The sequence below is a fragment of the Mauremys mutica genome, chromosome 1, assembly GCF_020497125.1.
Source record: "Mauremys mutica isolate MM-2020 ecotype Southern chromosome 1, ASM2049712v1, whole genome shotgun sequence".
Classification (NCBI taxonomy): Eukaryota; Metazoa; Chordata; order Testudines; family Geoemydidae; genus Mauremys; species Mauremys mutica.
In genome coordinates this window covers 112,643,450-112,669,615 of record NC_059072.1, presented here as the reverse complement: position 1 = coordinate 112,669,615, position 26,166 = coordinate 112,643,450, and the positions used below count along the sequence as shown (strand labels likewise).

At 42.9% G+C, this 26,166-nt stretch overlaps 1 protein-coding gene across 3 annotated transcripts in view; it reads left to right on the top strand.

Annotated features, from left to right (window-relative positions):
* Positions 1 to 3,834: 3,834 nt before the first annotated feature.
* Positions 3,835 to 26,166, top strand: part of DCP1B (decapping mRNA 1B) — a 67,544-nt gene continuing 45,212 nt past the window's right edge. Inside the window, exons 1-4 of one of the 3 annotated variants that reach the window (XM_044991526.1) lie at positions 3,965 to 4,031; positions 6,699 to 6,739; positions 8,299 to 8,417; positions 10,770 to 10,897. In XM_044991526.1, the coding sequence (XP_044847461.1) occupies positions 10,801 to 10,897 (97 nt within the window). In that variant the 5' untranslated portion in view covers positions 3,965 to 4,031; positions 6,699 to 6,739; positions 8,299 to 8,417; positions 10,770 to 10,800. Of the gene's footprint in view, positions 4,032 to 4,054; positions 4,126 to 6,698; positions 6,740 to 8,298; positions 8,418 to 10,769; positions 10,898 to 26,166 lie in introns of those variants that run through there. The other 2 variants (XM_044991511.1, XM_044991518.1) reach the window with 2 other exon arrangements.

Here is a 26,166-nt window from a genome sequence, read left to right as displayed (position 1 = left end):
TGTGAAAGGGGTCATCAGTACAAAAGTCTGAGAACCCCTGGGCTAGGGATTATAACTCAGACAAAATGGCAAACAAACAAACAAACAAACTTCAAAGTGAAACCTGAGAAATCTTGTTGAGCAATGTAGGAAGTTCAGTGATTTCTGATTTATTTCATGCTTACAGAACTTGGTGGGGGGAAGCCACCGATGTTTGACATCTTTGTTTCTGGATATAGAAAAAGCAGCAGCACTGGAGGTTTATAATACCTTCATTTTTGGGAAGAGGTTGGAAGAAATAATCTGGGTGTTGTTTTTCAGCGATTTGATGACTAGTGTACCCCAAAAACAAATATATAAAAGGGATCCGTTTTATCATTTGTATCCAATTACAAGTTGAGGCAATAAATTAATATTTAACAGAGCTTACATTTTAAATTAAATTTAGGATTTTGGAGAACTAACAGATTATTTTATCAAAACCAGACTGGTTTGTGGCATTAATCTCAGTTGGAAGAAATGATACCTGCAGAGCAAAACTAAAATTTCTGAAAAAAATAGAAGTAAATAAAGAAGCAGTGAGCAGCAAACTAAGGTCTTGTTTACATGGGAACATTTTTCTAGTATAACATAAGGTTTAAATTTAAACCGATACATCAGTATAACCTCCAATTCAGACACACTTATTCCAGTATTAGGCTAAGAATGCCTTTTTCAGTTCAGTTTATGTTACTTGTCAAGGGGTTTAAACTAAACCCAAAAAAGCCACATCGGAGTTGAGGACTTATACAGGTATAAATATATTAATATAACTGGTAAAACTTTCCCACATAGACGAGCCCTTAGACAGAAGATGATGTGTGCGAAATGTACAGTGTCTGAAATAAGTGTTCACCATATGACAACACTTAGAATTATGGCAACAGAAACATTTTGCAAAAATGGGCAAAGCAAGAAATGTGATCTCAATCAAACAACATGCCCTCATTTCCTGAAAGAATTCCTCAGAAATCCATGAGAACTTGTGGTTATTGTAATTAATCACACACAATACCTACAGCATCAGAGTTCTCAAAATCAATAGCACCAAAGTAGAGAATCTTATTTCTCAATGAGTTAAAATAAAAATTCAACAGATAGTGAAGTGGGCTGCTTTTGCATCAAAAAGGTCTGCCAAATTCCACCAGGGGGTAGTATTACACATACACAGATGCTGATAACTTACTGTGATGTTATAGATCTTTTCCTTGTAATTTTTTTCTAGTGTGGGAATGAAATTGACTGGATCTAGTTTGATTTTGGGAGTTAAAATTTTTAAATAACTATGCCAGATGGAATTAACTGGGCTGAGCACAGTTTTCTCCATGTGCCATTTGGTTCAAGGCCTGAATCAGTTAAAGAATCCTGAGTGCGTAAACTGCTAACAAAAAGACTAAAACTTCCTTAACCATTGGGAATTGAGGTAGACAAAGGTCCAACAGTAGTCTTTTAGACTGTGGGTACCAGCAACATACATGTTCCCCATACTGTGGACTGAGCAATCCTGAAGGAGGAACATTAGAAGCAGCCACACCTGAGAAGGCTTAGGTTGAACTCTGTTATTAGCTAAATTTCAAAATGAAAGGCCATTTCTAAACAAAAAGTTGAAACAGAGGTTGCCGACCCCTGCTCTAAACATTGATTAGCCACCCAGTCAGACCAAATGGGCAACAACAGAAACAATCTTACTAATTTCTGCTTTTATACATTCTCAGAATTCAAAAGGTATATAAACAATAACTTGTTATTAAACAGTAACTGTGGATTAAAATCTTGTACAATAACAGACTCAGACCTTCATTGGAATGCCAAATTGTAACCATGAGTGAATGTTTACAATCTGAAAGAACAATCTATTGCAAACCAATTTCTACATTATATTCTGTCTCTTTTGGAGTTAGGTTGACCAGATTTTTGTAATACAAAATAGGGAAACCTTTTTTAATATTATCAGTAGTATGGGTACCAAAAGGGCTGGGCAACTGCAGAAGTCAGGTTGAGAAAGTGTAATCCTCCCATGCCTCAGTGACAAATTGAGGTAGACAAAATGGCCATAAGAAGGATTGGCACACGAGAGGGGATTCGGCGGGGGGGAATGTCTTGTTACTAGGGAATCCAGGAGGGTTTAGACAGCAGAAAGAATTGAGTAGATCTACTTGTCACTTGAGCAGCAAGGAATGCCTAATTGTCACCCTTCCTCCTCAATGGTTTTCTTCACATCTTCCTCCTGAAGTTTCCAGACCACAGCATTTCTTTCCCTAGTCCATGAAATACTATATCTTACTTACTTTGGACTGATGTTAGGGCACCGGACTGCTTACCTTTGGAGGAAAATGTAGTGTCCATCTGTTTCTAATCATGGTGCCTCTCCATTGATTAGCTTCACTTGTGTTATTTCATAGCTGATTCAGATGAGTAAGTAGGTCCATAGGTGTATGCAGGCAAATATGAGTACACATAGCCATCGGTGAGTAACCCCCCCCCCCCTCATATACAGGGGAGGGATAGCTCAGTGGTTTGAGCATTGGCCTACTAAACCCAGGGTTGTGAGTTTAATCCTTGAGGGGGCCATTTAGGGATCTGGGGCAAAAATTTATCTGGGGATTGGTCCTGCTTTGAGCAGGGGGTTGGACTAGATGACCTCCTGAGGTCCCTTCCAACCCTGATATTCTATGTATGTCCATATATATTCCCCTGTATGTGTGTCTATGCTACAGACATGTATGGCTTCATGTGTTCTCTGAGTACTTTTGTGTGTTGATGCTTTGGTGTGTCTGTATACTCATAGGTATGTGTACATGCCCATATATATCTGTGTGTGCCCTGGGGCATACATGTGTTACTGTAGCTAAACATGCATGTGGGCACATGTATATGTGCCTGTGTTTCTAACTCTTGATTGCCAAGTCTCAAAATGTAATTAAAACAACAAGGCGTTCAGTGGCACCTTAAAGACTAACAGATTTATTCAGGCATAAGCTTTCATGGGTAAAAAAACATTTCGCCATATGCATGGAGTGAAAATCACAGATACAGGCATAAATCTATATTGGCACATGAAGGGAAGGGCGTTACCTTACAAGTGGAGAACCAATGTTGAAGGCCAATTAGGTAAGGGTGGATGTAGTCCACTCCCAATAATTGATGAGGAGGTGTCAATACCAAGAGATGGAAAATTGCTTTTGTAGTGAGCCAACCACTCCCCATTCCCTATTCAAGCCCAAAATGATGGTGTTAAGTTTGCAAATGAATTCTCAATGCTTTTCTTGAATCCCCAGCGGCTGGACTCAAGTGATTTTCAGAGATTCTCAACTTGCATTAAAAAAAAAACCAGCCTGTCTGCAGTCCTCCCCGTTGTGGAGTAAATCTGTTAAACATGAACCCCAAGGACTCCACCACCAGAAAACAAATAAAAAGAACCTAAAAATTATTATTGTTGAGCCGTTTTTATGATTTTGGGAGGCCTGGCTCCTGATTTTGGAACAACTGAGGTTGGCAGTACCGGTCTCTGCACCCTGCCGGCTACACGTGCCTGTGCGTGTACATGGCCTCACAGGGCTGCCCCTCAGACAAGTCTGGATTTCGCGCGTGGCCTGTGCCAGGCCGGGCGTTACACGGTGCGCTTGCTGCAGGCCCCGCCTCCTGGGTTACGCACGGAGGGCCCGGCCGGGCCTTTGGTGAGTTTATCGTGTTGCTAATAGCAACAATCCTGAGCAATGTGAACTCGACGCTCGACTACCGAGTCTGGGTCCAGCACCCTGGCCCGGTTTTGCTTCTCTCGCTAAGGGCTCGATCTCGTTCTCGGCTTTAGATTAATCGCGCCCACCCAGCGCGCCGTGAGTGTTGTTGTTGGAGGCAAAATGGCGGCGGCGGTGGCCGGGGCCGCCCTGCTGGGCAAGGGGCTGGACATCAGCCTGGCGGCGCTGCAGCGGCACGACCCCTACATCAGCAGCATCGTGGACGTGGCCAGCCAGGTGGCGCTCTACACCTTCGGGCACCGCGCCAACGAGTGGGTGCGTGAGATGAGACCCCCCCCCGGGCCGGGAGCCCCCCATGCCGGGGGGTAGGACAGGCAGCGGGGAGACCCACCGACCCGCCCACTCACAGGTTGGGGGCGGGAGCTGGGAGACCCCTCCCCCCCACATACAGGTTTGGGGAGGGCAGGCAGTGGGGAGACCGCCCCCGAGTGGGGAAGACACCCCACACAGACACACCCGTGGGCAGTGAGGGAGCTGGGAGGGATGGTGGCTGAAAGTCTTGGGGCTGTATTTCTCTTCTTTAATTTATAAAATATGCTCAGTGATAAAGGCCCACGTCCACTGTGAAACCAGAACGGGAAGAGGGACAGTTTCTGAAACTCAGCACCGGACAAAAGCTGGTGAGAGATTAGTTGGGAGAAAAAAGGTGGCCGCCCCCCCTCCCCTCCCTGGCTCGATGAACTTTAAATGCATAGGAGGTGTCTATTAAACAATGTGTGCTAAAGCAGGTAACAAGTCCTTGCCCTGAAGAGCATATAGTCTGTATGTGTATAGTGTATGAATACAATACAGTGCTCTATGGAAAGTGTATTGTGGCTGGAACACTCTATGGAGTGGTGTGTGTGTGTGTGTGTATATATATGATTTTTGGAAGCACGGCATATAATTCCAGATTTACCAATAATGCGGTACCAGAAGGAAGCAGATACTATCTAAATCATGTAAGAAAGAGAAAATTAAATAAATAGTTAATGCAGCATTAAGGTTATCCAGTCAAAAGTGATAAAAAGACAGTAAATGCAAAAGTTAAAAGATTTCCAGAAAAACAGCTGCATTGCACATATGTAGTATTTTGTAGTCCTGCTTTTCTTTTAAAATCTGTTGCTTAAAATATTATACACACATAAAACATATAAGATATATAACTGGGAGTCTTAACTCCTGCATTTACTGTCTTTTTTGTTATTTTAATTGTGTAACCTTAACATTATACACTGTAGAGCTTTCTTTCTAAACTCTGATCCCTTGATCTCCTCTGTTCAAGTATACCTGTACAGGCTTTTGTTGTCTTCAGTGGCACTCTGCATTTGCCATTGCATGGGCAGACCCTGATAACAATTGGATTATAGGACTGGAATCTTATTTAAATAGATAATTTTGAGTAAGTCACACCTCAAACATAAATGTTATGGATATATATTTTTTTAAGGAAGCCCTACAAAACCTAATAGTGATGTTGTCAAGAGGCTTTATTTCAGTAAAAACTTTTAAAATTAAAATATTACACTGCAGTTTGAGAGAGAGAGGAAGGGGGCGGGGAACACAAATGCAATGTGCTGGTACATGAGGATAAGAAAGTTAAACTGATACTAGGAGGAGGTGAAGCTTACCAGTCCATTTTCAAAGTCTACACTGAGTTATGGGCCAAAAATAATTATTGAAAAGTATATCATATCTTAAAAAATATAAGACATTAGTAATACAGATGATATTTTAAAAAAATCTTGAGTGTCCCGTTAATATTTTGTCAGACTGAATATGCGTGGGTCAGATTGTGATAGTGATTTAACCTAATCTCTGTGCATACAGCAAATAGAGCTGTGTCTGAAAAACTTAGTTTTTTCCCCAAATCAATGTTTAACTCTAACTGGCTAATGCTGATGGGGTTAAACAGTGATCAAAACTGGTTTAGGGGAACTATGTTTAAGCATGATTTTCAAATGTAACTCTATCTTTGTGTGAACAGAATTTTATGTAGTATCTTTCATCTAAAAGGATCCCAAAGAGCGTGTCTCCAAAATATTTGTCCCTGGACCAGAAAAGCTTACATATTTTAAGCAAGTGGGATATTATGTATCAAATGGAATGCAGAAGCATAAATGTACTGGTACTTTCTGACATCCAGTACACCTCTACCCCGATATAACACGACCCGATATAACACAATTTCAGATATAACGTGGTAAAACAGTGCTATGGGGTGGGCGGGGCTGCGCACTCTGGTGGATCAAAGCAAATTCGATATAACACGGTTTCACCTATAATGCGGTAAGATTGTTTGGCTCCCAAGGACAGTATTATATCGAGGTAGAGTTGTATATCAGGTAGAGACACTGAAGTTTCTTTTATAAAATGACAACTCGTCAATTATCTTGGCTGACAGGCTATCAGGAGAAAAAATTAGATAAGACAACTATGAGATTTTTTTTGTCTTAAAAAAACAGAACTAAAAATAAAAAAATGCAGAGCTGATGGTTTTCATGTCTTGTCGTAAAACCTGATTCAGCTGAAGGATGAAGGGGAACTATGGTAGTTGTAATCTCTTACTAGCAAATCCCTGAAATTTGGTTTAATTATTTCCTCATTTCAGTCAGAGAGATGTAACTGTCATGGTCTTTGGGAAAAGGAAGATAGCGGTGGCTTATTTATGGTTGACAAAATAATAGTTCCTGTGCTTCCTATTGCTTCATCAGCAATGGACTATGAATATGGCAGTAGATCCACTTTTCTCCTCTTCATAAGGATAATCCCTTTTATTACTGCTGTCTTTGTTGTATTAATGATCCAATATGTTAAATTCACTATACCAGTGTGTGTCTTATGCCTGCTGGTGATATTAAGCGATTGTTTTGTGGAAAATATTGGTTTTCCTTCACCTTATGAATTTTTATTTGAATTACTTGAATGTTTCTTTTATTTTAGGAGAAAACTGATGTGGAAGGAACACTCTTTGTTTACACAAGGTGAGAATGTTACATTTTAATGTCTGAACATAAAATCTATGGAAATAGAAAAACCTGCTAAAAAGAATCCTTAAGTAACCTCTCTAAATTCTGTCTTATTACATGGTGAAAAGGAATAACTGAAGTTAGTTTGAAATTGTCAGAGACAATGCAGGGAAGGTACGATTGAAAAGGAGAACGTCACTTTGTACGTGTTCATGCGGATAAGACTTGGAAATGTAATTTAGATCTCAGTGTGGATGAATCTGATAAATCTTGACAATGTTCTATTTAAATACGATGTAACATTTGTCCTTTAGAAGGTTTCAGAACAAAAACGCTAAATGGCAGAGTAAATAATCAGCAAAGAATCCTGTGGCACCTTATAGACTAACAGACGTTTTGCAGCATGAGCTTTCGTGGTTGAATACCCACTTCTTCGGATGCAAGTAGTGGAAATTTCCAGGGACAGGTATATATAAGCAAGCTAGAGATAACGAGGTTAGATCAATCAGGGAGGATGAGGCCCTGTTCTAGCAGTTTCTCTTTGAAGTCTGGTCCTAAAGTTTTTTTGCTGCAGGATGGCCACCTTAAGATCTGCTATTGTGTGGCCAGGGGGGTTGAAGTGTTCTCCTACAGGTTTTTGTATATTGCCATTCCTAATGTCTCATTTGTGTCCTTTTATCCTTTTCTCTAAGGATTGTGTGTACTGGGGGTTCCTCCTCTAAGGAAAAGGATAAATGGACACAAATCAGACATTAGGAATGGCAATATACAAAAACCTGTAGGAGAACACTACAACCCCCCTGGCCACACAATAGCAGATCTTAAGGTGGCCATCCTGCAGCAAAAAAAACTTTAGGACCAGATTTCAAAGAGAAACTGCTGAGCTCCAGTTCATCTGCAAATTTGACACCATCAGCTCACGATTAAATAAAGACTGTGAATGGCTTGCCAATTACAGAACCAGTTTCTCCTCCCTTGGTTTTCACACCTCAACTGCTAGAACAGGGCCTCATACTCCCTGATTAATCTAACCTCATTAGCTCTAGCTTGCTTATATATACCTGTCCCTGGAAATTTCCACTACTTGCATCCAACAAAGTGGGTATTCACCCACGAAAGCTCATGCTGCAAAACGTCTGTTAGTCTATAAGGTGCCACAGGATTCTTTGCTGCTTCTACAGAACCAGACTAACACAGCTACCCCTCTGAGAGTAAATAATAGTTCTCATCAAGGTTAAGGAAATGGCAGGACTTAATACAATTGTAATTGTTTCCTGGACAGGGGAAAGTTCATGCATTTTCCTTACATTTGCCTCGGTATCAAATTACTTACAATGTGGTTATCATTCATGTTTCACCTCAGGTGTTAAGATATTCTCAGTGGCTCTTTTTTCTAAGGGCTCTGGATGTTTGTTTTAATTTCATGGTTCAGTTTTCTATTACATTTGTTGTTTTCTAACTCTTCACCTCTTAATTGAAGGCAGGGTTGTTTGGGGAGGTGGGGAATAATTTAATGGATTTTAAGGCCAGAAGGGACCATTAGATCATCTAGTCTCATCTTTTGTACCACACAGGTATGTTGCAAAGCCTGCTCTATCATCTGTGTGCTGGGCTTGCTGTTGATGTGACGAGCAGAAGATCAGGGAGTTAGCAGACATAGGGGTGCAGCTGTTAGGGGTGGGTAGTCAAACAGGTAAGTGGATTTCCTCCCTCCATTTGTTTTTTCTTGAGGATCCATCTAGGAGAAGGATGGGGACTGAGGAGGCAGGAGGTCCCTCTGATTGAGTCGGGAAGAGAAGGATATGGAGGTGACAAACAGCATGAGAGGCCAGGTGTACAGTGGACTCAATCTTCTACTAGGGAGTTTGGGAGCTTACTTTGATCTCTAGGCTCCTTCCTACCCAGCAGCAGAAGCCAGTACCAGCACCTCCCCACACCCACTCTTCTATTCATCTGTGTAGAGAAGAACAAGAGTGGATGAGGTAAGAAATGCTGTTGTAGCTGCCACTGCTGGAGGAAGGAACTGTCTCCTGTGTCTGCTGCTTGTGGCAAGGTCTGGCAGATCAAAGGTGCCTTGCCCACTCTGTAGGAGGAATATGATTCTCTTGTACAATGGATCTGAATTTTGGAGCTGTCTGCAACTACCCTCCACCACTCCGGTTCCTTTTCTGGGTCCTGATAAGAAGGAAGTTGAGGAAGGATATTCACTTAGCTATTGCAGTGTCTCAGTCTAGTAACTGCAGTCTTTTCTGCTCAGTTCCACCTATATTCTTAATCCCAGCACTAAGAGTTAACCCTTTTCCAGCCCTTGCCTTTAAGCAGGAAATAAAGGCACAGGCTGGAAAGTAGAATGAAGACATTCAATTACATAATTAAACTGAAAAATACATGGTTAAAAAAAGCATTTACTAAAATAAAGAGCTTTACAAAAATGAAAAATGATAGACTAAAACTATAATCTTTATTTTGAAAGACTACTTCGAGGAAATGTTTCTACCCTAGGAGCTGGTCTTCACTACTGGGAGATCAATGCTGCTGCAATTGATGCAGCAGGGGTCAATTTAGCGGGTCTAGTGAAGATGGCAGAGCACTTTCCGGTCAACCCCGGTACTCCAGCTCTCCAAGAAGAGTAAGGAAAGTTGACCAGAGAGCATCTCCTGTCGACGGAGCGCAGTGAAGACACCAGGGTAAGTTGACCTAAGCTACGTCAACGCCAGCTACGTTATTCACGAGCTGGAATAGCGTGACTTAGGTCAACTTACCCCAGTAGTGAAGACAATCCCAAAGTGTCAAATATCTGCTTCCTGTTGGGGATGATGCTAAAACACTCAGAGATATACAAGTCTGGCTATTACCATCAAGGATTCTTTCTGTCACTCCCTTCCCTTGTTTCCTTCTCTTTCTTTGATAAGAGAATACCTGATTTTATTTTCAGTGGATCCTGGGCTCTTAGCAATTCTGAGCAGTAAATGCCACGTACACCAGCATACACAGCACAGTACAACCGAGGATGTTGTAGTAACCAATCCATTCTCACCGCTATTTTGGAAATGTGAAAATGTCTAGCATTTCCGTTAAATAAACTGGTTTATTTATCATCTGCTCCTCTTTGTGAACTGTGAAAAATATCTTTACCCTAAATGTCAAAAATGAGACCTGTTAGGGATGACATTAAAAGACTCTGAGAAATACAATTCTGGCTATTACCATCAAGTATTCTTTCCATCACTTCCACCCTTTGTTTCATTTTCTGTTGCCTCCCTTCCTGTAATGCAGGTTCCTGTGCTTTGGAGTTAATGAAGACACCCACTGGTGATTACTGTACTTGGCACTTACCCCAAACGTTTAGTCAGTGTCTTGTCCGTCACTGTCAAACTCGGTTCCAAAGTAACATTTCCTGTTAGCATTGGAAGTAGAGTGTGGGATTTCTGCTCTTATGTCACTTAGGGAGTTTTGAAAATCCCACCTGGAGTGACTTGTATAATTCATTATCTTCATGTATTAAAGAAAAAAGTAAAAATGGTAATTAATTTTGTTCCACAACTGTATCTCCAATATCCCTTTTCTGCTGCAATGGGAAAGTGTAGACCAGTTCTGGTCCTTGGATACTGTGACACCAATGATCTGAGGACCAGTTTAACGTTAGTAAGTTATTGCCCATTCCTAAAGTTGTAGGCCTTAGAACTTGTTGTGAATGCAGGGCATGCACAAATAATTAGGACTATGACTAGAGGCTTTGGGACTCAAACTATAGCACCTCAGATGCTGCAGATTGTGTATAAAAAAAAAAAAGTCATTGTGGCCACATTTATCTATGTCATTTTTCATACAGAGCTTAGGGGTTTGAAGAAAGCAAAAGAATTCCACAAAGGAACCAAAAATTCTGTCAAGCTCCAAGACTGTTGTTCAGTTTCTTCCCTGGCAACATAGTTAGATTTTATATAACAACTTCTATTGAAATAATAATTTTGGAGCACTGTCTGACAAAGAAGTGGTACTCATATTTTTCCTTGACTTGCTATGATTTCTGCTTGGTAATTTACAGATCAGCTTCTCCCAGGCATGGCTTCACCATTATGAACAGGTTGAGCATGGAAAATCGAACAGAACCCATCACTAAAGACCTAGATTTCCAGCTGCAGGACCCTTTTCTGCTTTACAGAAATGCCAGATGTGAGTCTCTCTCTTCTATCCATTGGGTAAAGTGTTTGAGAAATAAACTCTTTAAAGCATTCCAATGACTGCTAGTGCATTTAGACTATGGCTTTCAAGAGGTGACATTGGCTTGTTCAGGAATTGCAACCCAGAGGGGCAAATTTTGATATTTGACATGCCAAATCAAGGGAGGAGTGGCTCTTTTTTTCAAAGTGCCTCTCTTCATGAGAACATTGTTAAGCCATTAATCTATCTCTTGGCTGACAAATAGACTTTATGTGATACAATACAGTGTAATATAGATATATGTAGAAATCTTGTCATGCAGTATGGGTGGTTTTTTTTTTTTTTAGTATGTCTGACTTGGTATTTGGAAGACCTCCCTTAAGGGGAAGCCACTCAAGATGGGATGGTATAGCTGATCTCTGATTTCATTGTGTGTGCTGGGCAACACTAGAAAACACTGCCAATTAAAAACTCTGCCTTCTGGTTTGGCTACAGTTCCCTACCCTTTTAGCCAAACTAGTGGGTGTTATTGACTGTTGCTCTCAGGAAGGAAGGCAGGTTTGTCCATCTGTTTTTGGTTGACTGGCTCATTCCAGGCCTAGGATCTGCAGGCATTAGCAGTATATAAGGTTCAGTCTTTCCTGGGGTTATTGGAGCCATTTGACTGTCACAAACAAGGGCCAAGAGCTTCCTGAAGCTCCCAGGAGCTAGTTTGCCCAAGAGGCTATTTCAATGTGTAACTAGGCAAAGCTTGCCTGCAAGAACCAGTGGTTCAGAAAATGAAGGGTTATGTCTCTGCACTTATGCAGGAGATCTGTACCATGGCACAGGCTTGTCTTCAGGTCCTAAACTTTAAAACAGTTTGTATGGAATCCTCTGGACCTGCTTTTGTGTGCATCTGAAATTTAGAAGTGTTCCAGTTGGATGTGATAGAACCAGAAGATATGTCATAGTATCTCACCTGCAGAACATTGGGTTATATTCATCATAGAGACTATCTATTCCCAAATATAATTTGAAGCAGGAAAATGCAGCAAGAGGGAGTTCAGTGGCTCTGACTCACTGTGTGGTAGAAATGATTGTGGAAAAGTGAGAACATCATGTATGGTCAATAAATCCTCTACCTTTTGAAAGTATCCAAAAAGCTGAAAAAGAGGTGAGTGGTGGTACTTGAAATTTCCCAGAGAAACTGAAAGTAAATCCAGAGGACATCACCAGGCTGCCCCACACCTCTACTTGTAGCCATTAGTAGGATTTTAGAACAGTAAGTAAGGTAAGGACTAGCTATCACTCCAGTTGGTTGATTTTTAAGTTTCTTACCTATATACATGCAAAGTGTTTTCCTTATGTCATGTGCATATATCATTGTAAAAATTCCCAGTGGGTTTTGTGTGTGTGTGTGCGCATGCTTAAAACTTACTTTTTGATGTTAGAGTTAAGAATGAGAATAAGATCTTGTCATTTGTACTAACTTTTGTCTCTTTACAAAAGTGAGAAACAATAATTAATGATAGTGAGAAACAGTCTATTGTAATGGTGTAAAACACACTAACATAGAGGGAACAAGAAGACATTCCTGAGCACTGCATTACAGGCAAAATGACGATTATTTGATGGTAGCATAATTCATTAAATTTTCTTCTCAAAATGTAAACTATATATTCCCTGCAAGACATGCCAGAATTTTAGAACTTCAGGATCATAATAGCACCAACTCCTTACAGTTGATCAGTGCTCAAGCTATTTGTCCCTCTTTCTAGATCTGATGTAAGTCTCCTTTCTGTATCCCCCTGCCTAGCTCATAGGTCTGTCTGGTTGGGATTCCTGTGTTGGCCACAAGGCAGCTCAGGGCTGCTGATGTTTGTAGTGGGGTTTTTTGTTGTTTTGTTTGTTTTTTCATGAAAAACAGACAGTAAAAAGTACAAAAAAGTAAATGACTTGACTTGTATATGTTTCCAAATACCACACACTTCATGAGATCGCCAGTAGAATTATGGAATTATGCAGTTTTACAACTTCTCAAAACAGCGAGACCATCCAGTACAAATCCAGACAGTACTATATAGGTATAACATATTACGTTGGGGGTAACAGTAATAAAATAGGAGAAAACATAAATGAATAGGGAAAGGAGGGGACTGGGGTGGGAGGATGGAGGAGGGGAAAAAGAGGAGGGATTAGGTGGAATGAAGGTCTAGCATTCTATGACTATTAGAAAAACATCTTACCAATTAACCTCCAGAAAATAAGAGCAGTCTGCAGTGCTTTCCTGCATTTCAGTGCAGCCTGAAGGGCAATGCACTGAATGCAGACAAAAAGTGTTCCTATAATCGCTTGTGTCATGTACTGGGGAGTGCAGGAAAAGAGGCATAGCAGCAGACTCTCGCAGACCCATATGTGGTTAGAAAGAAACCTTATCTCCTTCTCAGCTATATACACATAGATGGGGAACTAGACTGCAGGATAGACAGGATGAGTCACAACCAGAATCATCTGGAGAATGACAGACTGCTGGGAAGCATAATATTATAGTTACTTATTTATATTAACCTATTTATAGTACCGTAGCACCTAGAGGCTCCATTGTACTAGTAGTTGTACAGGTGTATAGTAGGAAACAGTACCTGACATAAAGAGTTTACCATCTAAATTTAAAGATCAGATGCAACAATTATATTTAACAAACATGTCAAGGGAATGGGAGAGAGCGGACAGGGAAGCAGTGACACAAACACGTTTTTGCATAAATTAGCTATGCTCATGAATTGGCAATATATGGTTATCCAGAGGAATATGAAGATCCCAAAATTCTTCTTTCCAATTAGGGATCCCTTAGCCATGAGAGCCAATGCCTTCTTACAACCATCACACTTTGTCTTAGCTTATGCCTTCCCTCTGGTGAGGAAGCACCAAGATCCTCATCCAGTGTACTTCTGGTATTGTAAAAGTTCCTTCCACCTTCCCTTCTCGGGGGACTTATTTTCTCAGGGCCAGCTACTCCACCAGAACCTGAAATCACCTATGTCGCTTATTTGGCTTGAGTGGTTGACGGCATAAAAGGAGTCATTAGGTTTGCTGTGTTGTAGGTCCATAAGTAGGCTACTTCCAATGCTTATTACTGTTAGATATGTTTCAGGTGCAGGGATAGACATTTGAGCCCTGGTTGTTCTATTGCTCTTTCCCCCCACCCCCCTCCAAAATAGTCTAGTAAAAGTTTGAGCACTCACTCTGATTGCAAACTGCAACTTTTCGTGCTTTATTGGGGGCAAAATAATTCCTCTGTTGGACTCCCCTAGAAATAGTCACATTCCTTAAGATAATGGACAAATTCAATCCCTCTGCAATCTGAGCTCCTTACCTTTCTGGGACCTAAGGCTAGTTGTGAACATCCCATGGGATTTTCACCCATCTCCCTCCCCCCCTCCCCCACTACCAGGTCTCTGAAGCCAGTGTCCATGTGACTTTTTGCTCTTAAGACTTATCTTCCTAGTGTCCATTCGCTCAGTTAGGAGTGTTATGGAACTTCCTGTAGGTAATTTAGTCTTTTACCAAGCCAAAGAGATGATCAAACAAGTCGCTCCTTTCCTGAGGTTTTTTCTTTTGTCAAACTTGCTCATGTTGTGTTACTTACTTCCCTTAGACCCTTTGTAAAGGATGAATACTAGAAGCTGCTTCATATTGTAAATGTGAGAGGCCTTTCAGGTCTACCTAAAAGAGTATCGGAAATCAGCAGCCAGACCATTTATTTATCTATGGAGAGAGGTAGAAAAACTTAAAAGCCTTTCTCATGTGTCAGAGGCCCATGTAACCAATAAGATTTCTTTCCAGGAGTTGGAGCCCACTCTGTTAGGGCAGAAAAAAGTATGTGCCTCTTCTCTGGAGTTCTGCAGAGTTAAGACCTGAACATGTCTTCACCTTTTTCTATACATCTCACTGTAGTGGCAGTAATCTGGAAATGCCTTCCTGGCAGGTGATGTTGCTTGCCTACCTCTGATGGGTCAGTATATCTCAGTCCTCTCATCATATGTCTGGCCTTTGAAGTGACCAGTTGACTGAACTAACTTACAGAGCATAGGAGAAATGCAGTTTACTTGTTAATTTGACTATTCCTGCTCTTCTTTAGGTCCAGACAGAGTCTACCCTAAGATTGCTTGACTAAAGTGTGAGGAACTCTGGTCCTTTTCTTCCTTATCTATTTTAGAAACTTTGCTACAATCAATACATTTTTAAAAAACAATCTTAAAAATATGTTTTCACCAGTTAACTCATCCTTACAACATTACTATGGATTTGCTTGAGCAGTACTGTAGATCTTTTTCATTACATTTTTTTTTTCCAGTATTCTCACTAAGTTGAGATTTTGGGGAGTCCCCTACGAACTGGAATTTTCAATCAGAACTAGCTCCTTTTTAGGGATTAATATTATAACTTTTATTTATTTCCTGCCTCCATCTGCTTGGTAGAGGGACATGCAATAATAGCTACTTGCCCACTGAGGGCTTGGAGCAAAATTAGTAGATACTTTATTCTAGCCTTTCATTAAATTGTCTGAGTCTTTAATTATTTGCTGTCTTTATCTTCCTATTATATATGATTTAAATCATTCATTTTCCTCTGTGCTTTAACAGTTCAGCAGTACAATTGCTTTCCTTTATAAGAAAATTAGCAGTTGATATTTGTAAAAATTTATTCTAAGTGTAAATTTCAGAGATAGCTAAAAGCAAACAGTACGATTGAGGGACTGAATAAATCCTGTCAAATTGTAGCATTCTGTTGAACAATCACTGAAACCAGTTTGATTTCAATGCTGATGAATATCTGTAGGTCATTGTTTCACATAATCTGAAATGAATGCACTCAGCAGCAAGGGATTGTATTACTGTGCTGGATAAGTCTAACATACATGTTGCATTATATTTATCCTTTAGAAGGACTGTACTTGCAGCCAATATACAATAACAATAGAAAAAGTTTCAAAAATTATATTCAATGATGCTAAAGTTTATGAAGATTTATAGTATAATTAAAATGTTTCTTATTGTAGTTTGGCACTTTTTATATTGTTTTGCCTTTGTAACATGAAGTTGAAATAGTGCGTAGAGCATTGATACAAACACCTACAATCCAATCCTAAGGCTCTTCAGGCGGGCTTTGGGTGCCAAGCCAGTGAACATTTGCACTAATCCACTGTTTCCTTGAAAAGTTTGTCTGTGTGTCTATTAAAGCCAGGTTGGAACTAGGGCTGTTAATTTAGAACCCAGGAGTGCAGGTAGAAGCTCAAACAAATCCAGTCATTATGGATATTGCCAGTAGAAGTTTCTCTCTGTTTCGATACCTCATGACTGAGCGATTGGGATGCCACAATCAGTATTTTCAACCTGGTTGAAATTGTGTATACTTGCTGCAATTGTTTCGAAAACTTCTTGGAGACCAGGATGCATGTTGAACTCACTGACACTTCAGTTTTGTGCACTTCCTCCATTTCAGAGTTATCTGGTTAACATTCCCTCATAAACTTCTATATCAAAGACAAGACATTGATAGAGAAACTCTCAGCTTCTAGAAACTTTATTCTCCAGACTGAATGCCAAGTCCAAACATTGGGACTTTCAAGATCCCTAGAAGATTTAGAAGATGAAAGGAGAGCTCGGAGCTTTGAATTGTGTGGGTTTTTCTTTTTTTTTAAATGGAGTTTGTGTTTTTTGGGGGCCTTGTTTTTAGTTGTTTTTTTTACCATGATTCAATTGTCTTGAACTTGTCAGTGAAAGATATTCTCACTCTAACTTCCAGTTCTTCTTTGAGTGCTTGTTCATGTTGATTCCATTCAGGTGTGTGCGTGCACACATGCACAGGAGCCGGAAGATTTTTCCCATAGCTTCATCCGTCAGGTCAGTCCAGGTGCCCCCTTAAGTCACGCCTTAATGGCGCTCAATATAGAGCCCTGCTGACCCACCACCCCCTCAGTTGCTTCTTATCGCCAGTGACGGTAGGCTGAAAGTTCCCATAGCCCTTGCTTTAGCAAGTGCATTCAACTCCAATTGTTTGTATATAGTTAGTTTATCTTAGTAGTTACTAGTCAGTAGTTAGTGATTAGAGTTGTTGGGGGTCTGTACCCGCCTTCTGACTCCCCGAAGCTGTGGTATGCCGTGGTCCCCGGAGTTTAAAAACTGGTCTGCACTAAGCGCATGCCAAAGAGCGGGCCATACTCCTAATGTTTACGGTGCCTAGGAGAGGGTCACCAAAAGGATTGCTGTAAGATCTGCTCCGAGTTCCGTCCTTGAACTCTTAAAGAAAGGGAGCAATGGCTTAAAGTGATCCTCATGGAGGCAGCTCTACGCCCCCATGCGCACTCAGGCTCAGGGGACCTGGCTCCTAACACTTTCTCGTTGACACAGAGCGCCCCAGCGCCATCATCGAGTTCAGTGCCAAGAACGGACTCATCCCAGGACTCTCAGCATGGCACCTCCCGAGGCCCAGCAGAGAACAGGCACCGGTCTCACTCGCCGGTGCCTCAGAAGAAAAAGAAGCCGCACAGTCGGTCACCTCTGGCTAAATCCTAAGGAAGCGACACCCCAGGCAGGCCACAGCTTGGAATTCCCCATTAGGGCCACGTCGACTCCTGCCCAGGTGAAGCAGTTGAGTCCAGGCCCCCCACATTCACTGGTTCAGCGGAAGCTTTTGAAGCTGCTCGGGATCCACTGCACCTTATGGCACCATTCTCACCCCCTGCAAGGGAGGAACCTCCAGCGCTGACGATCCCACCCCGCCCTCAGGTGCAGTCGAGAGGGAAGCCGGCAATGATGTCCAGGCATTCCCCCTCGCCATGTCCTTCGGCATCAGCCCACTCGGACAGAGAGCTAGTTGCTCCCCAAGCTCTTGACACTCGAGACACAGAAGCTCAGCTCCTCCGTAATCTTCAATCTCGGAGTCAGAGTCTGACACCTACTGCTCTCGAAGGAGTAGGAGCCAACGATCAAGGTCAAGGTGAGACAGGCGAGAGCCCCAGGCCTAGCCACCGCAGTGGCAGAATCCACCACAGTGGTCATTCTGGACCCCCTGGGCCTTTCACCAAAGCCAGGGAGGGATCCCAGGGCACCACTCCTCAGCGTCTTCGGTGGCCTCAGTCACATTCATCCCACCGTCAACCACGCAGCTCGCATCGGCACCTGCACAGATGACAGTGCCATCGGCTGCAGCATAATCGCTGGCACTGGTGACTCTTTCAACCTCTGTGCCAACAGCAACCTCAGCACCGAAAGCATTTTTCGCACCAGTGACAACTTCGGCACCGACAGCGGCACAGACAACAGCCCTGCTGCCTTTGTCAGCTCAGGCAGCTGGTTCGGCACCAGCTTCACCGGCGGTACCATCAGTGCCCATACCATCACCAAGTTCGACTCTGACAGCCCCAGCGCCGACAGGCGCTCCGTCGGTACCTATCGTTCCCTCGAGAGTCACGGGGCCCCTTGGGAGCTGATGGCAGGGAGCATCCGCTGCTTATAGGGGCTTCCTCCTAGTCATCTCCGGACGAGGCATTGGCAGGCACAGCCATAGACCCAGCACTTGAGGACAGCAGGGTGCTACAACAGTTGCTGTGAAAGGCTGCTCAGGGTCTGGGCGTTAAGGCTGAGGAGGTGGTCGAGGAGGCTGATCCCATGGAGGACATCCTCGCCTCCTCAGGATCTTCTCATGTTGCCCTACCATTTATTAAAACTATTGTGGATACCATCAAGACCCTGTGGCAGACCCAAGCTTCCTTGCTACCCACTGCCAAGCGCAACGAGAGGCGTTATTTTGTACCCTCCAAGGAGTATGAACATTTGTACTCCCACCCACCTCCTGACTCTCTTGTCGTGAGCAGCAGGGTTTCCGGGGATCCATCCCTAAAAACAGGCTAAGCGACTCAACCTTGTCGGGAGAAAGGTCTACTCTACAGGGGTTCTTCAGCTCCATATTTTGAACCAGCAGGCCATCATCAGCAGGTACTCTTATAATACCTGTGCGGCGATGGCCAAATTTGCAGAGCTCCTCTCTTCAATTCTTGGCTTTGGTGGAGGAGGGAAAGCTAGTCTTTCAGGCTTCCCTCCAGGTGCTGATGCTGCCACTAGGGTCATGGTTATTGGGGTGGCCATAAGAAGGGGCTCCTGGCTTCAAGTCTCGGGGCTCCCTTATGAGGTCCAACAGACCATTAAGGACCTCTCATTTGGGGGTGACTCTTTTTTCTCTGGTAAGACAGACAAGAGGCTGCATAGCCTAAAAGACTCACAAGCCACCCTCAGGTCTTTGGGCCTGCACACTCCCGCCACACAGCAGAAACACTTTAGGCCGCCACCTCCTCAGAGGTTCTATCAGCAGAACCACCAGGACGGTTCTCAGAGGAGGAGCAGGAGTGTCAGGAAAAGACAACACTCGTCCTCAGGCCAGGACTCTGGCCAACCCAAACCACTTTGGGCCCCAAACCAGCCTTCTGAAGATGCGGTTGAGGATGGCACACCAGAACAAAAAACTGGATCTACCTCACCTTACCTTTTCCTCCAGACTCTCCCCTTTCTACTGTGCATGGTCCCATATCACTTTGGACCACTGGGTGTGCCGCACAGTAGAGAGGGGATACTCCATCCAATTCTGTGCCCTTCCACCCTCCCTCTTCAGGGACCCTTCTCACGAGCAGCTCTTTATTGAGGAGGTGCAGTAGCTCCTATCTCTAGGGGCAGTGGAGGAGGTTCCTCAGGAGCACAGGGACGAGGGCTTTTATTCCCAGTATTTCCTAATACCGAAGGTCTTAGGCTCTCTCTTGGCTTATCTTGGACCTGCAAGAACTCAACAAGTTCATGAAGAAACTCAGGTTCCGCATGGTCTCCTTGGCCTTCATCATCCCCTCAGTGGATTCAGCAGATGGTATGCCACCCTCAACTTGAAGGACACACATTTTCATATCGTAATCACTCAGCCCCACAGGAATTACCTCAGGTTTGTGGTCAACAGTACCCACTACCAATTTACCGTCCTTCCGTTTGGCCTGTCAGCAACACCTTGAGTCTTTACCAAGTGCATGGCAGTCACCGCCGCTTTCTTGCGCAGGCACCAGGTACAGGTGTTTCCGAACCTCGATGACTGGCTGATTATGGGCCGCTCCAGGACCCAAGTGCAAGCTCAAGTCAGATTCATCAGCGCCACCTTCGACAACCTGGGTCTCCTTTTAAATGAAGCAAAATTGACTCTGTCCCCTGTCCAGAGGATAGAGTTTATAGGGCAGTACTGGACTCGACCCAAGACAGGGCATACCTGCCGGAAGCAAGGTTTCAGTCCCTAACCGATATCATTTGAGGCCTCAGAAAGTTTCCCACCACGACAGCGTGAAACTACCTGAAGCTTCTCAGACACATGGATGCCTGTACCTACATGGTACAGCATGCCAGACTCAGGCTTCGACCTCTTTAGTCATGGCTCACGTCAGTATATCGCCCAGCTCAGGACAGCTTGGACAGGATCGTGACCCTGCCTCGCCCCGTCCTCGACTCCCTCCTGTGGTGACTTGACCCTCAGAAGTATGCTCAGGGGTCCTCTTCACCACTCCGCAGCCGTCTCTGTCGCTAATGACAGACGCATCAGACGGGCTGGAGAGCACATCTGGGAGACCGCAGCACTCAAGGCCTTTGGTCTCAGACGGACCTGGATCTCCACATCAACATCAAAGAGCTCAGAGCGGTGCACCTAGCATGCCAGACCTTCTGGGCATACTTAACAGGACAATGTGTATCAGTCATGACGGACAATACAACAGCAATGTTCTGTGTCAACAAGCAGGGGGGGTGTACGCTCCTCTCCCCATCCCAGGAAACCCTCATGCTGTGGGACTTCTGTGTAGAACATTGGTTTGTACCTCCCTGGGGTACAGAACAAGCTGGCGAACCACCTCAGCAGGTTGTTGCACAGCCATGAGTGGTCCCTTTGCCCGGACATCGCAATTTCAATCTTCCAGAGTTGGGACTTGCCCCAGATAGACCTATTCGCCACACGACACAACAGGAAGTGCTTCTCCTCCATTGGGGAGGTTCTCTCCTATACGTCTTTCCACCCATACCACTTGTTCACAAGGTACTTCTCAAGATATGGCAAGAACGAGCTCAGGTCATATTGATAGCACCAGCCTGGCCCCATCAGCCCTGGTACACATCTCTCCTAGACATGTCCGTGGAAGCCACGGTCATCCTGCTGCTCTTCCCAGACCTTCTGACATAAGATCAGTCGTCTTCAACATCCAGACCTTGAGTTGCTTCACCTCACGGCATGGAAGCTCCATGGTTGTACTTGTTGGAGCTTTCCTGTTCAGAGCAGGTTGGACAGGTCCTCCTTGGCAGCAGAAAAAACCCTCTACGAGAGCCTTGCCAAGTGGAAGAGATTTTCAGTCTGGTTGGCACAGCGCCATTCGTCCCAGATGCTAGCCTCAGTGTCGCTTATTCTGGACTACTTCCTCCATCTGAAGCAGCAGGAGCGCTCGTTGTCTCGGCCTTCCACCCTGTGCGGAGGGCTGCTCTGTGTTTGCTAACCCTGTGGTCAGCCGCCTTTAAACCATTAGCGACATGCTCCCTACTCTACCTCTCTTACAGGGTAGCGTTCCTGGAAACAATAACCTCGGCCAGGAGGGTGTCTGAGCTCAGGGCCCTCTCATCAGAGCCTCCCTACACCGTGTTCTATAAGGACAGGTTCAGCTCAGGCCTCAAACTGTTGAGATGTGTTATTCATGTCCACTCCAATACCCACCTTCCTTCCCCTCTGTCAGAGTAGCCAGCAAGAAGGAACTGAGGGATGGCCGGTTGGCAGGGTTCTATATTGAACGCCATGAAGACGCGACTCCAGGGAGCGCCCGGACCAACCTGACAGATATGGTTATGGGAAAAATCTTCTGGCTACCGTGCACATGCATGCGCACATACTTGATTGGAATGGACATGAACAACACATCTCGAAGAACAACAGTTACGACAAGGTGAGTAACCATTTTTTGTTGTTGTTGTTGTTTTTGTTTTTTTGATGGGTGGATTTCAAAGGATTTATTTGGTCACTGTACCAGAACTAACAATTTAGTAGCAATCTTAGCTGCTCTTGTGATGTCTTTCTCATCTTTCATCATCCTTAAATTTTAAAACTCCTTAGCTTTCCTGAATGAATGGTTATTTCAGCATTGGGACTTGATCACTAGCTTCATTTAGATAAGTGTTAAGCTTTGTTCTGTTGTTACCTCATCCTTCCAGTATCCTAAATTCTGTTTCTCTGTCTTGTTTCCATCCTGTAACCTAAGCTGTCAGCTTCCTGGGATGTGGACATCAGTGAATATGTAACTATGGTTTTGGTTGTGTCATCTGCAGGGACTGAACCTGGGACTTATAGATCTGAAAGCATGAGTGTATACTGCAGTTTTCCTTAGATCCAGTGTCAGACTCATAAATGTGGTACAGCCATTTGAAAGGGAGAGAGACCCAAACTCTGCTAGCATGAATTACGCTTAATACGGTGGGGCACTGACCAGTGTTTCCTTATAATTTTTCCCACTCACATGAGAAATGAATTTTATGTGCACCAAGATGGAGGTGATGTGTGAGAGGTTTGGAGTGTCGGAGGGGGCTCAGGGCTGGGGCAGAGGGTTGGGGTGCAGGAGTGTGAGTGCTCTGGGGCCAAGGTAGGGGTGCCCCAGCTGTGGGAGATCTTGGCACCCCGGGCTGCGGCAGAATTGGGGTCAGGGGAGGGGCGCCCTGGCCGTGGCAGAATTGGGGCTAGGGGAGGGGTGCCCTGGCCACGGCAGGTGTGGCCAGAGCCTGGGTTCGGGCCGCCCCTCATCCAGCCGTGGGAGGGTGGGAGCAGGGGTAGGTCGGGGGAGGGGCCCCCCTCCCCTGGCTGTGACAGGTCTCCGGGTGGGTTCCCTGTGCATCTGCGTAGCACTAAATAGGCTGCCACATGTCCGCGCAGCTTACAGGGAATTTAGGCACTGACCCTGATTAGGATTCCTAGGTGTGACTATAATAGAAATAATTATAAATGACTTTACAGACCCTGACAGATCATCTTTTAAACGGTACGTAAATATCTCTTGCAACTAAATTTCATTTGTAACTACAGTTAGTTCAACTCAGAATTGAGGAACTTGTTCTCCCTGTCCTCAGATTTTGCAGATTTACACTCAGTTGATGTTTTGGCAGATGTCCCTAAAGAAGTAGCCTAAAATGTCTTTATTTTTTTCAGTCTTCATTCTTTGTCTCAGGAAAGGAGCTTTGTCAAAGGCCATACTCAGTGAGCAAGTGATTGCAATCTCTTTGGACAAGATTATATTTCTTGTTAAATTAGATTTACTATGCTTGTGCCTGGGTGACCTTAAGCTAGATCCCATCTCTGTTGGGAGAACTCATTTTAGAGTCCATTAGAATGGAGTTCATTTCAGTGCACCTTTCTAATTTAAAGGAATTCTGGTTAACAATAATTTACTCTATTGTTTTCATTGTGAGAGAGAAAATGGACATTTTTAGATCTTCTGCCCTTGACCTATTGAGGCTGAATTTCTTTAGTAGAAGTATCAATGTTAAAGTGGAGAGGAGTATCTGCAGAGTTGTCCATCATGGGAGAGTTATGTTACTGGACTAAATAAACCTTTCTGAATTGTACATTTAACTACTAGGGACGGCTGTGGATTTTTGATGTAACTACATTACACATTAAAATCACACATTTTAAATCTGTAGTTTGTTTAAATGAAAAATGAGTCCATGTTCAATCAGAAAACTTCTAATTTTTAAAAAATGTGTTTTTTAAGCAGAGAAGCAATATTTTCTTTGTATCCCTGTAACTTAAAAGGAAGACAAGTTGTTGCGGGGATTGTTTGGATTTTAAAAGTAGATGGCACATCGAGTCAGAATATCTAGTTCCATCAAAGAAGACACCTTCATGGCTGCAAAGTCCTTTTAAAATATTCATAAATATTTTGTTTGTATGCAATAATATTGTTTTAAAGTGAGAATGGTGAAACTATGTAAATTCAGGTCACTGGCTTGCCCATACCAGTGGGCTTTTTTATGTCCATTGATTCCCAGTTAACTCAAGATAGATAATGTGTTTGTAAAGTCACTCCACAATAGTTTGTTCCAGAATACAAATGGTTATGGTTGAACCTAAGCTGAGTCCTAGAGAGACATCTTTGCTACAAAAACAATTTCAAATTCCACCTATCTAGAGGGTCTGCAATTTTTTCTTCATTCTACAATATACTCTGTTTTTTAAAAAATGCTTCTGTTTTCCATTGTCAAAATAAAGTAATCACAGCTTGTTGGCCAATAATAATCTTTCCTCCCACTAAACAAGAACAGCAGCAAAGGTAGGTATTGACCCCCCTCCTTCACTTCAAGGAATTGAGACCTTCACAGCTTATCTGAGACCATTTAAATGCTACCATTACTAAGCATAGACATTTTCTTCTTTTTATTTTATGTTAAAAAGGGAAAATAAATTAAATGGGAAGAAAATACTTAGGTAATAATAAGATTGCACTGTTAAAACCAGGTAAGGAATAGATTCAAGTATCAATAGCAGCATTAGTTATTAGCTATGTCACGTTGCATATGTATTATTCTCTATACCCGTTTTACTGGTTACGCACACAGTTTAATTATATTGCTGATTGTCAATTAATTGGATACCATAAAATAGGATATGCAACTTAGAAATTTACATTTTCTCTTTTATGTCACTTTATCTGCAACCTTAGTGTTGATTTAACAGATTTTTTTCCCCTTGCTCTTCCTCTTTCTTTAAAGGGGGGGGGGGAGCCCTCTTTGGTCTCTTGTCTTTCCTGGCTATTTAGAATCCTTTTGATATAGGTGTGAAGACAATTTAAAGTCTGCTTAGAAGAGAAGAACTCTTCAGAGCATGCTGGTCTGTGAGGAGTGCTTGGGGAAGAGGGGCTTCTTTCTGTAGTCATTGGGAGAACTAGAACTTCTTGTTCCTATCTTCAAGATAAAAAAACAGGAGTACTTGTGGCACCTTAAAGACTAACAAAATTATTGTAGCATGAGCTTTCGTGAGCTAAAGCTCACTTCTTCGGATGCATAGAATGGAACACCTTCCATTCTATGCATCCGAAGAAGTGAGCTTTAGCTCACGAAAGCTCATGCTACAATAATTTTGTTAGTCTTTAAGGTGCCACAAGTACTCCTGTTTTTTTTGCGGATACAGACTAACACGGCTGCTACTCTGAAACCTATCTTCAAGATGTTACTTCTCCTGTCTAGCATTCATTTGAACTAATTGATTGTCTGTGTGTGTGTGTGTGTGTGTCTCTCTCTCTCTCTCTGGAGGTCAGAATTTGATTCCCTAAGTTGGCTTATAAAAGCAATTGCTATTAATGCTCTATTTCCCCCATCCTCCTTCCCCTCTTGTATTCTACTCCCCTTAATGAATGTAGCAAATAAATCGCTTGAGTAAGATCAAATAGGAGAATAAGGAAGGATAGAAATGGGGGGTATTTAAATTATATTTTTAGAGTTCTGTGAAACTCACCCTTATTTATTTTTTTAAAGATAGCAAAAATCCTGTAGGTGTTTATAATTGTTATACCAGGAGTTTTATGGCTAGCTGGAACTGTAGGACCTTGTCTGGCAATTAATTGTGAACAGATGCATTACTGTTCAGGCTCCCAAGACATATATGCAGGATCAGGACCTTTATTAGGAAATAGGAATAGCTCACTACCTACTGTATCAGTCAGGTTGCATTATATAGAACAGGGGTAGGCAACCTATGGCACGTGTGCCAAAGGCAGAATGCGAGCTGATTTTCAGTGGCACTCACACTGCCCGGGTCCTGGCCACCGGGGGGGGGGGGGGGGGCTCTGCATTTTAATTTAATTTTAAATGAAGCTTCTTAAACATTTTTAAAACCTTATTTACTTTACATACAACAATAGTTTAGTTATATATTATAGACTTATAGAAAGAGACCTTCTAAAAACGTTAACATGTATGACTGGCACGCGAAACCTTAAATTAGAGTGAATAAATGAAGACTCGGCACACCACTTGTGAAAGGTTGTCGACCCCTGATATAGAATATGAATGTAAGACACAGTCCCTCTCCTTTTGAAGTCTATAGCAAAACTCTAATTGACTTCAGTGGGAGTAGAATCCCACTGTGAAATGTCAGGTCCGAAGAGCACAGGATCTTTCACTGCCGGGAAAATAAGCATGTGGTGTATATACATCAGTAACTATAATGTAATGAGTAAATAATGAAAAAGC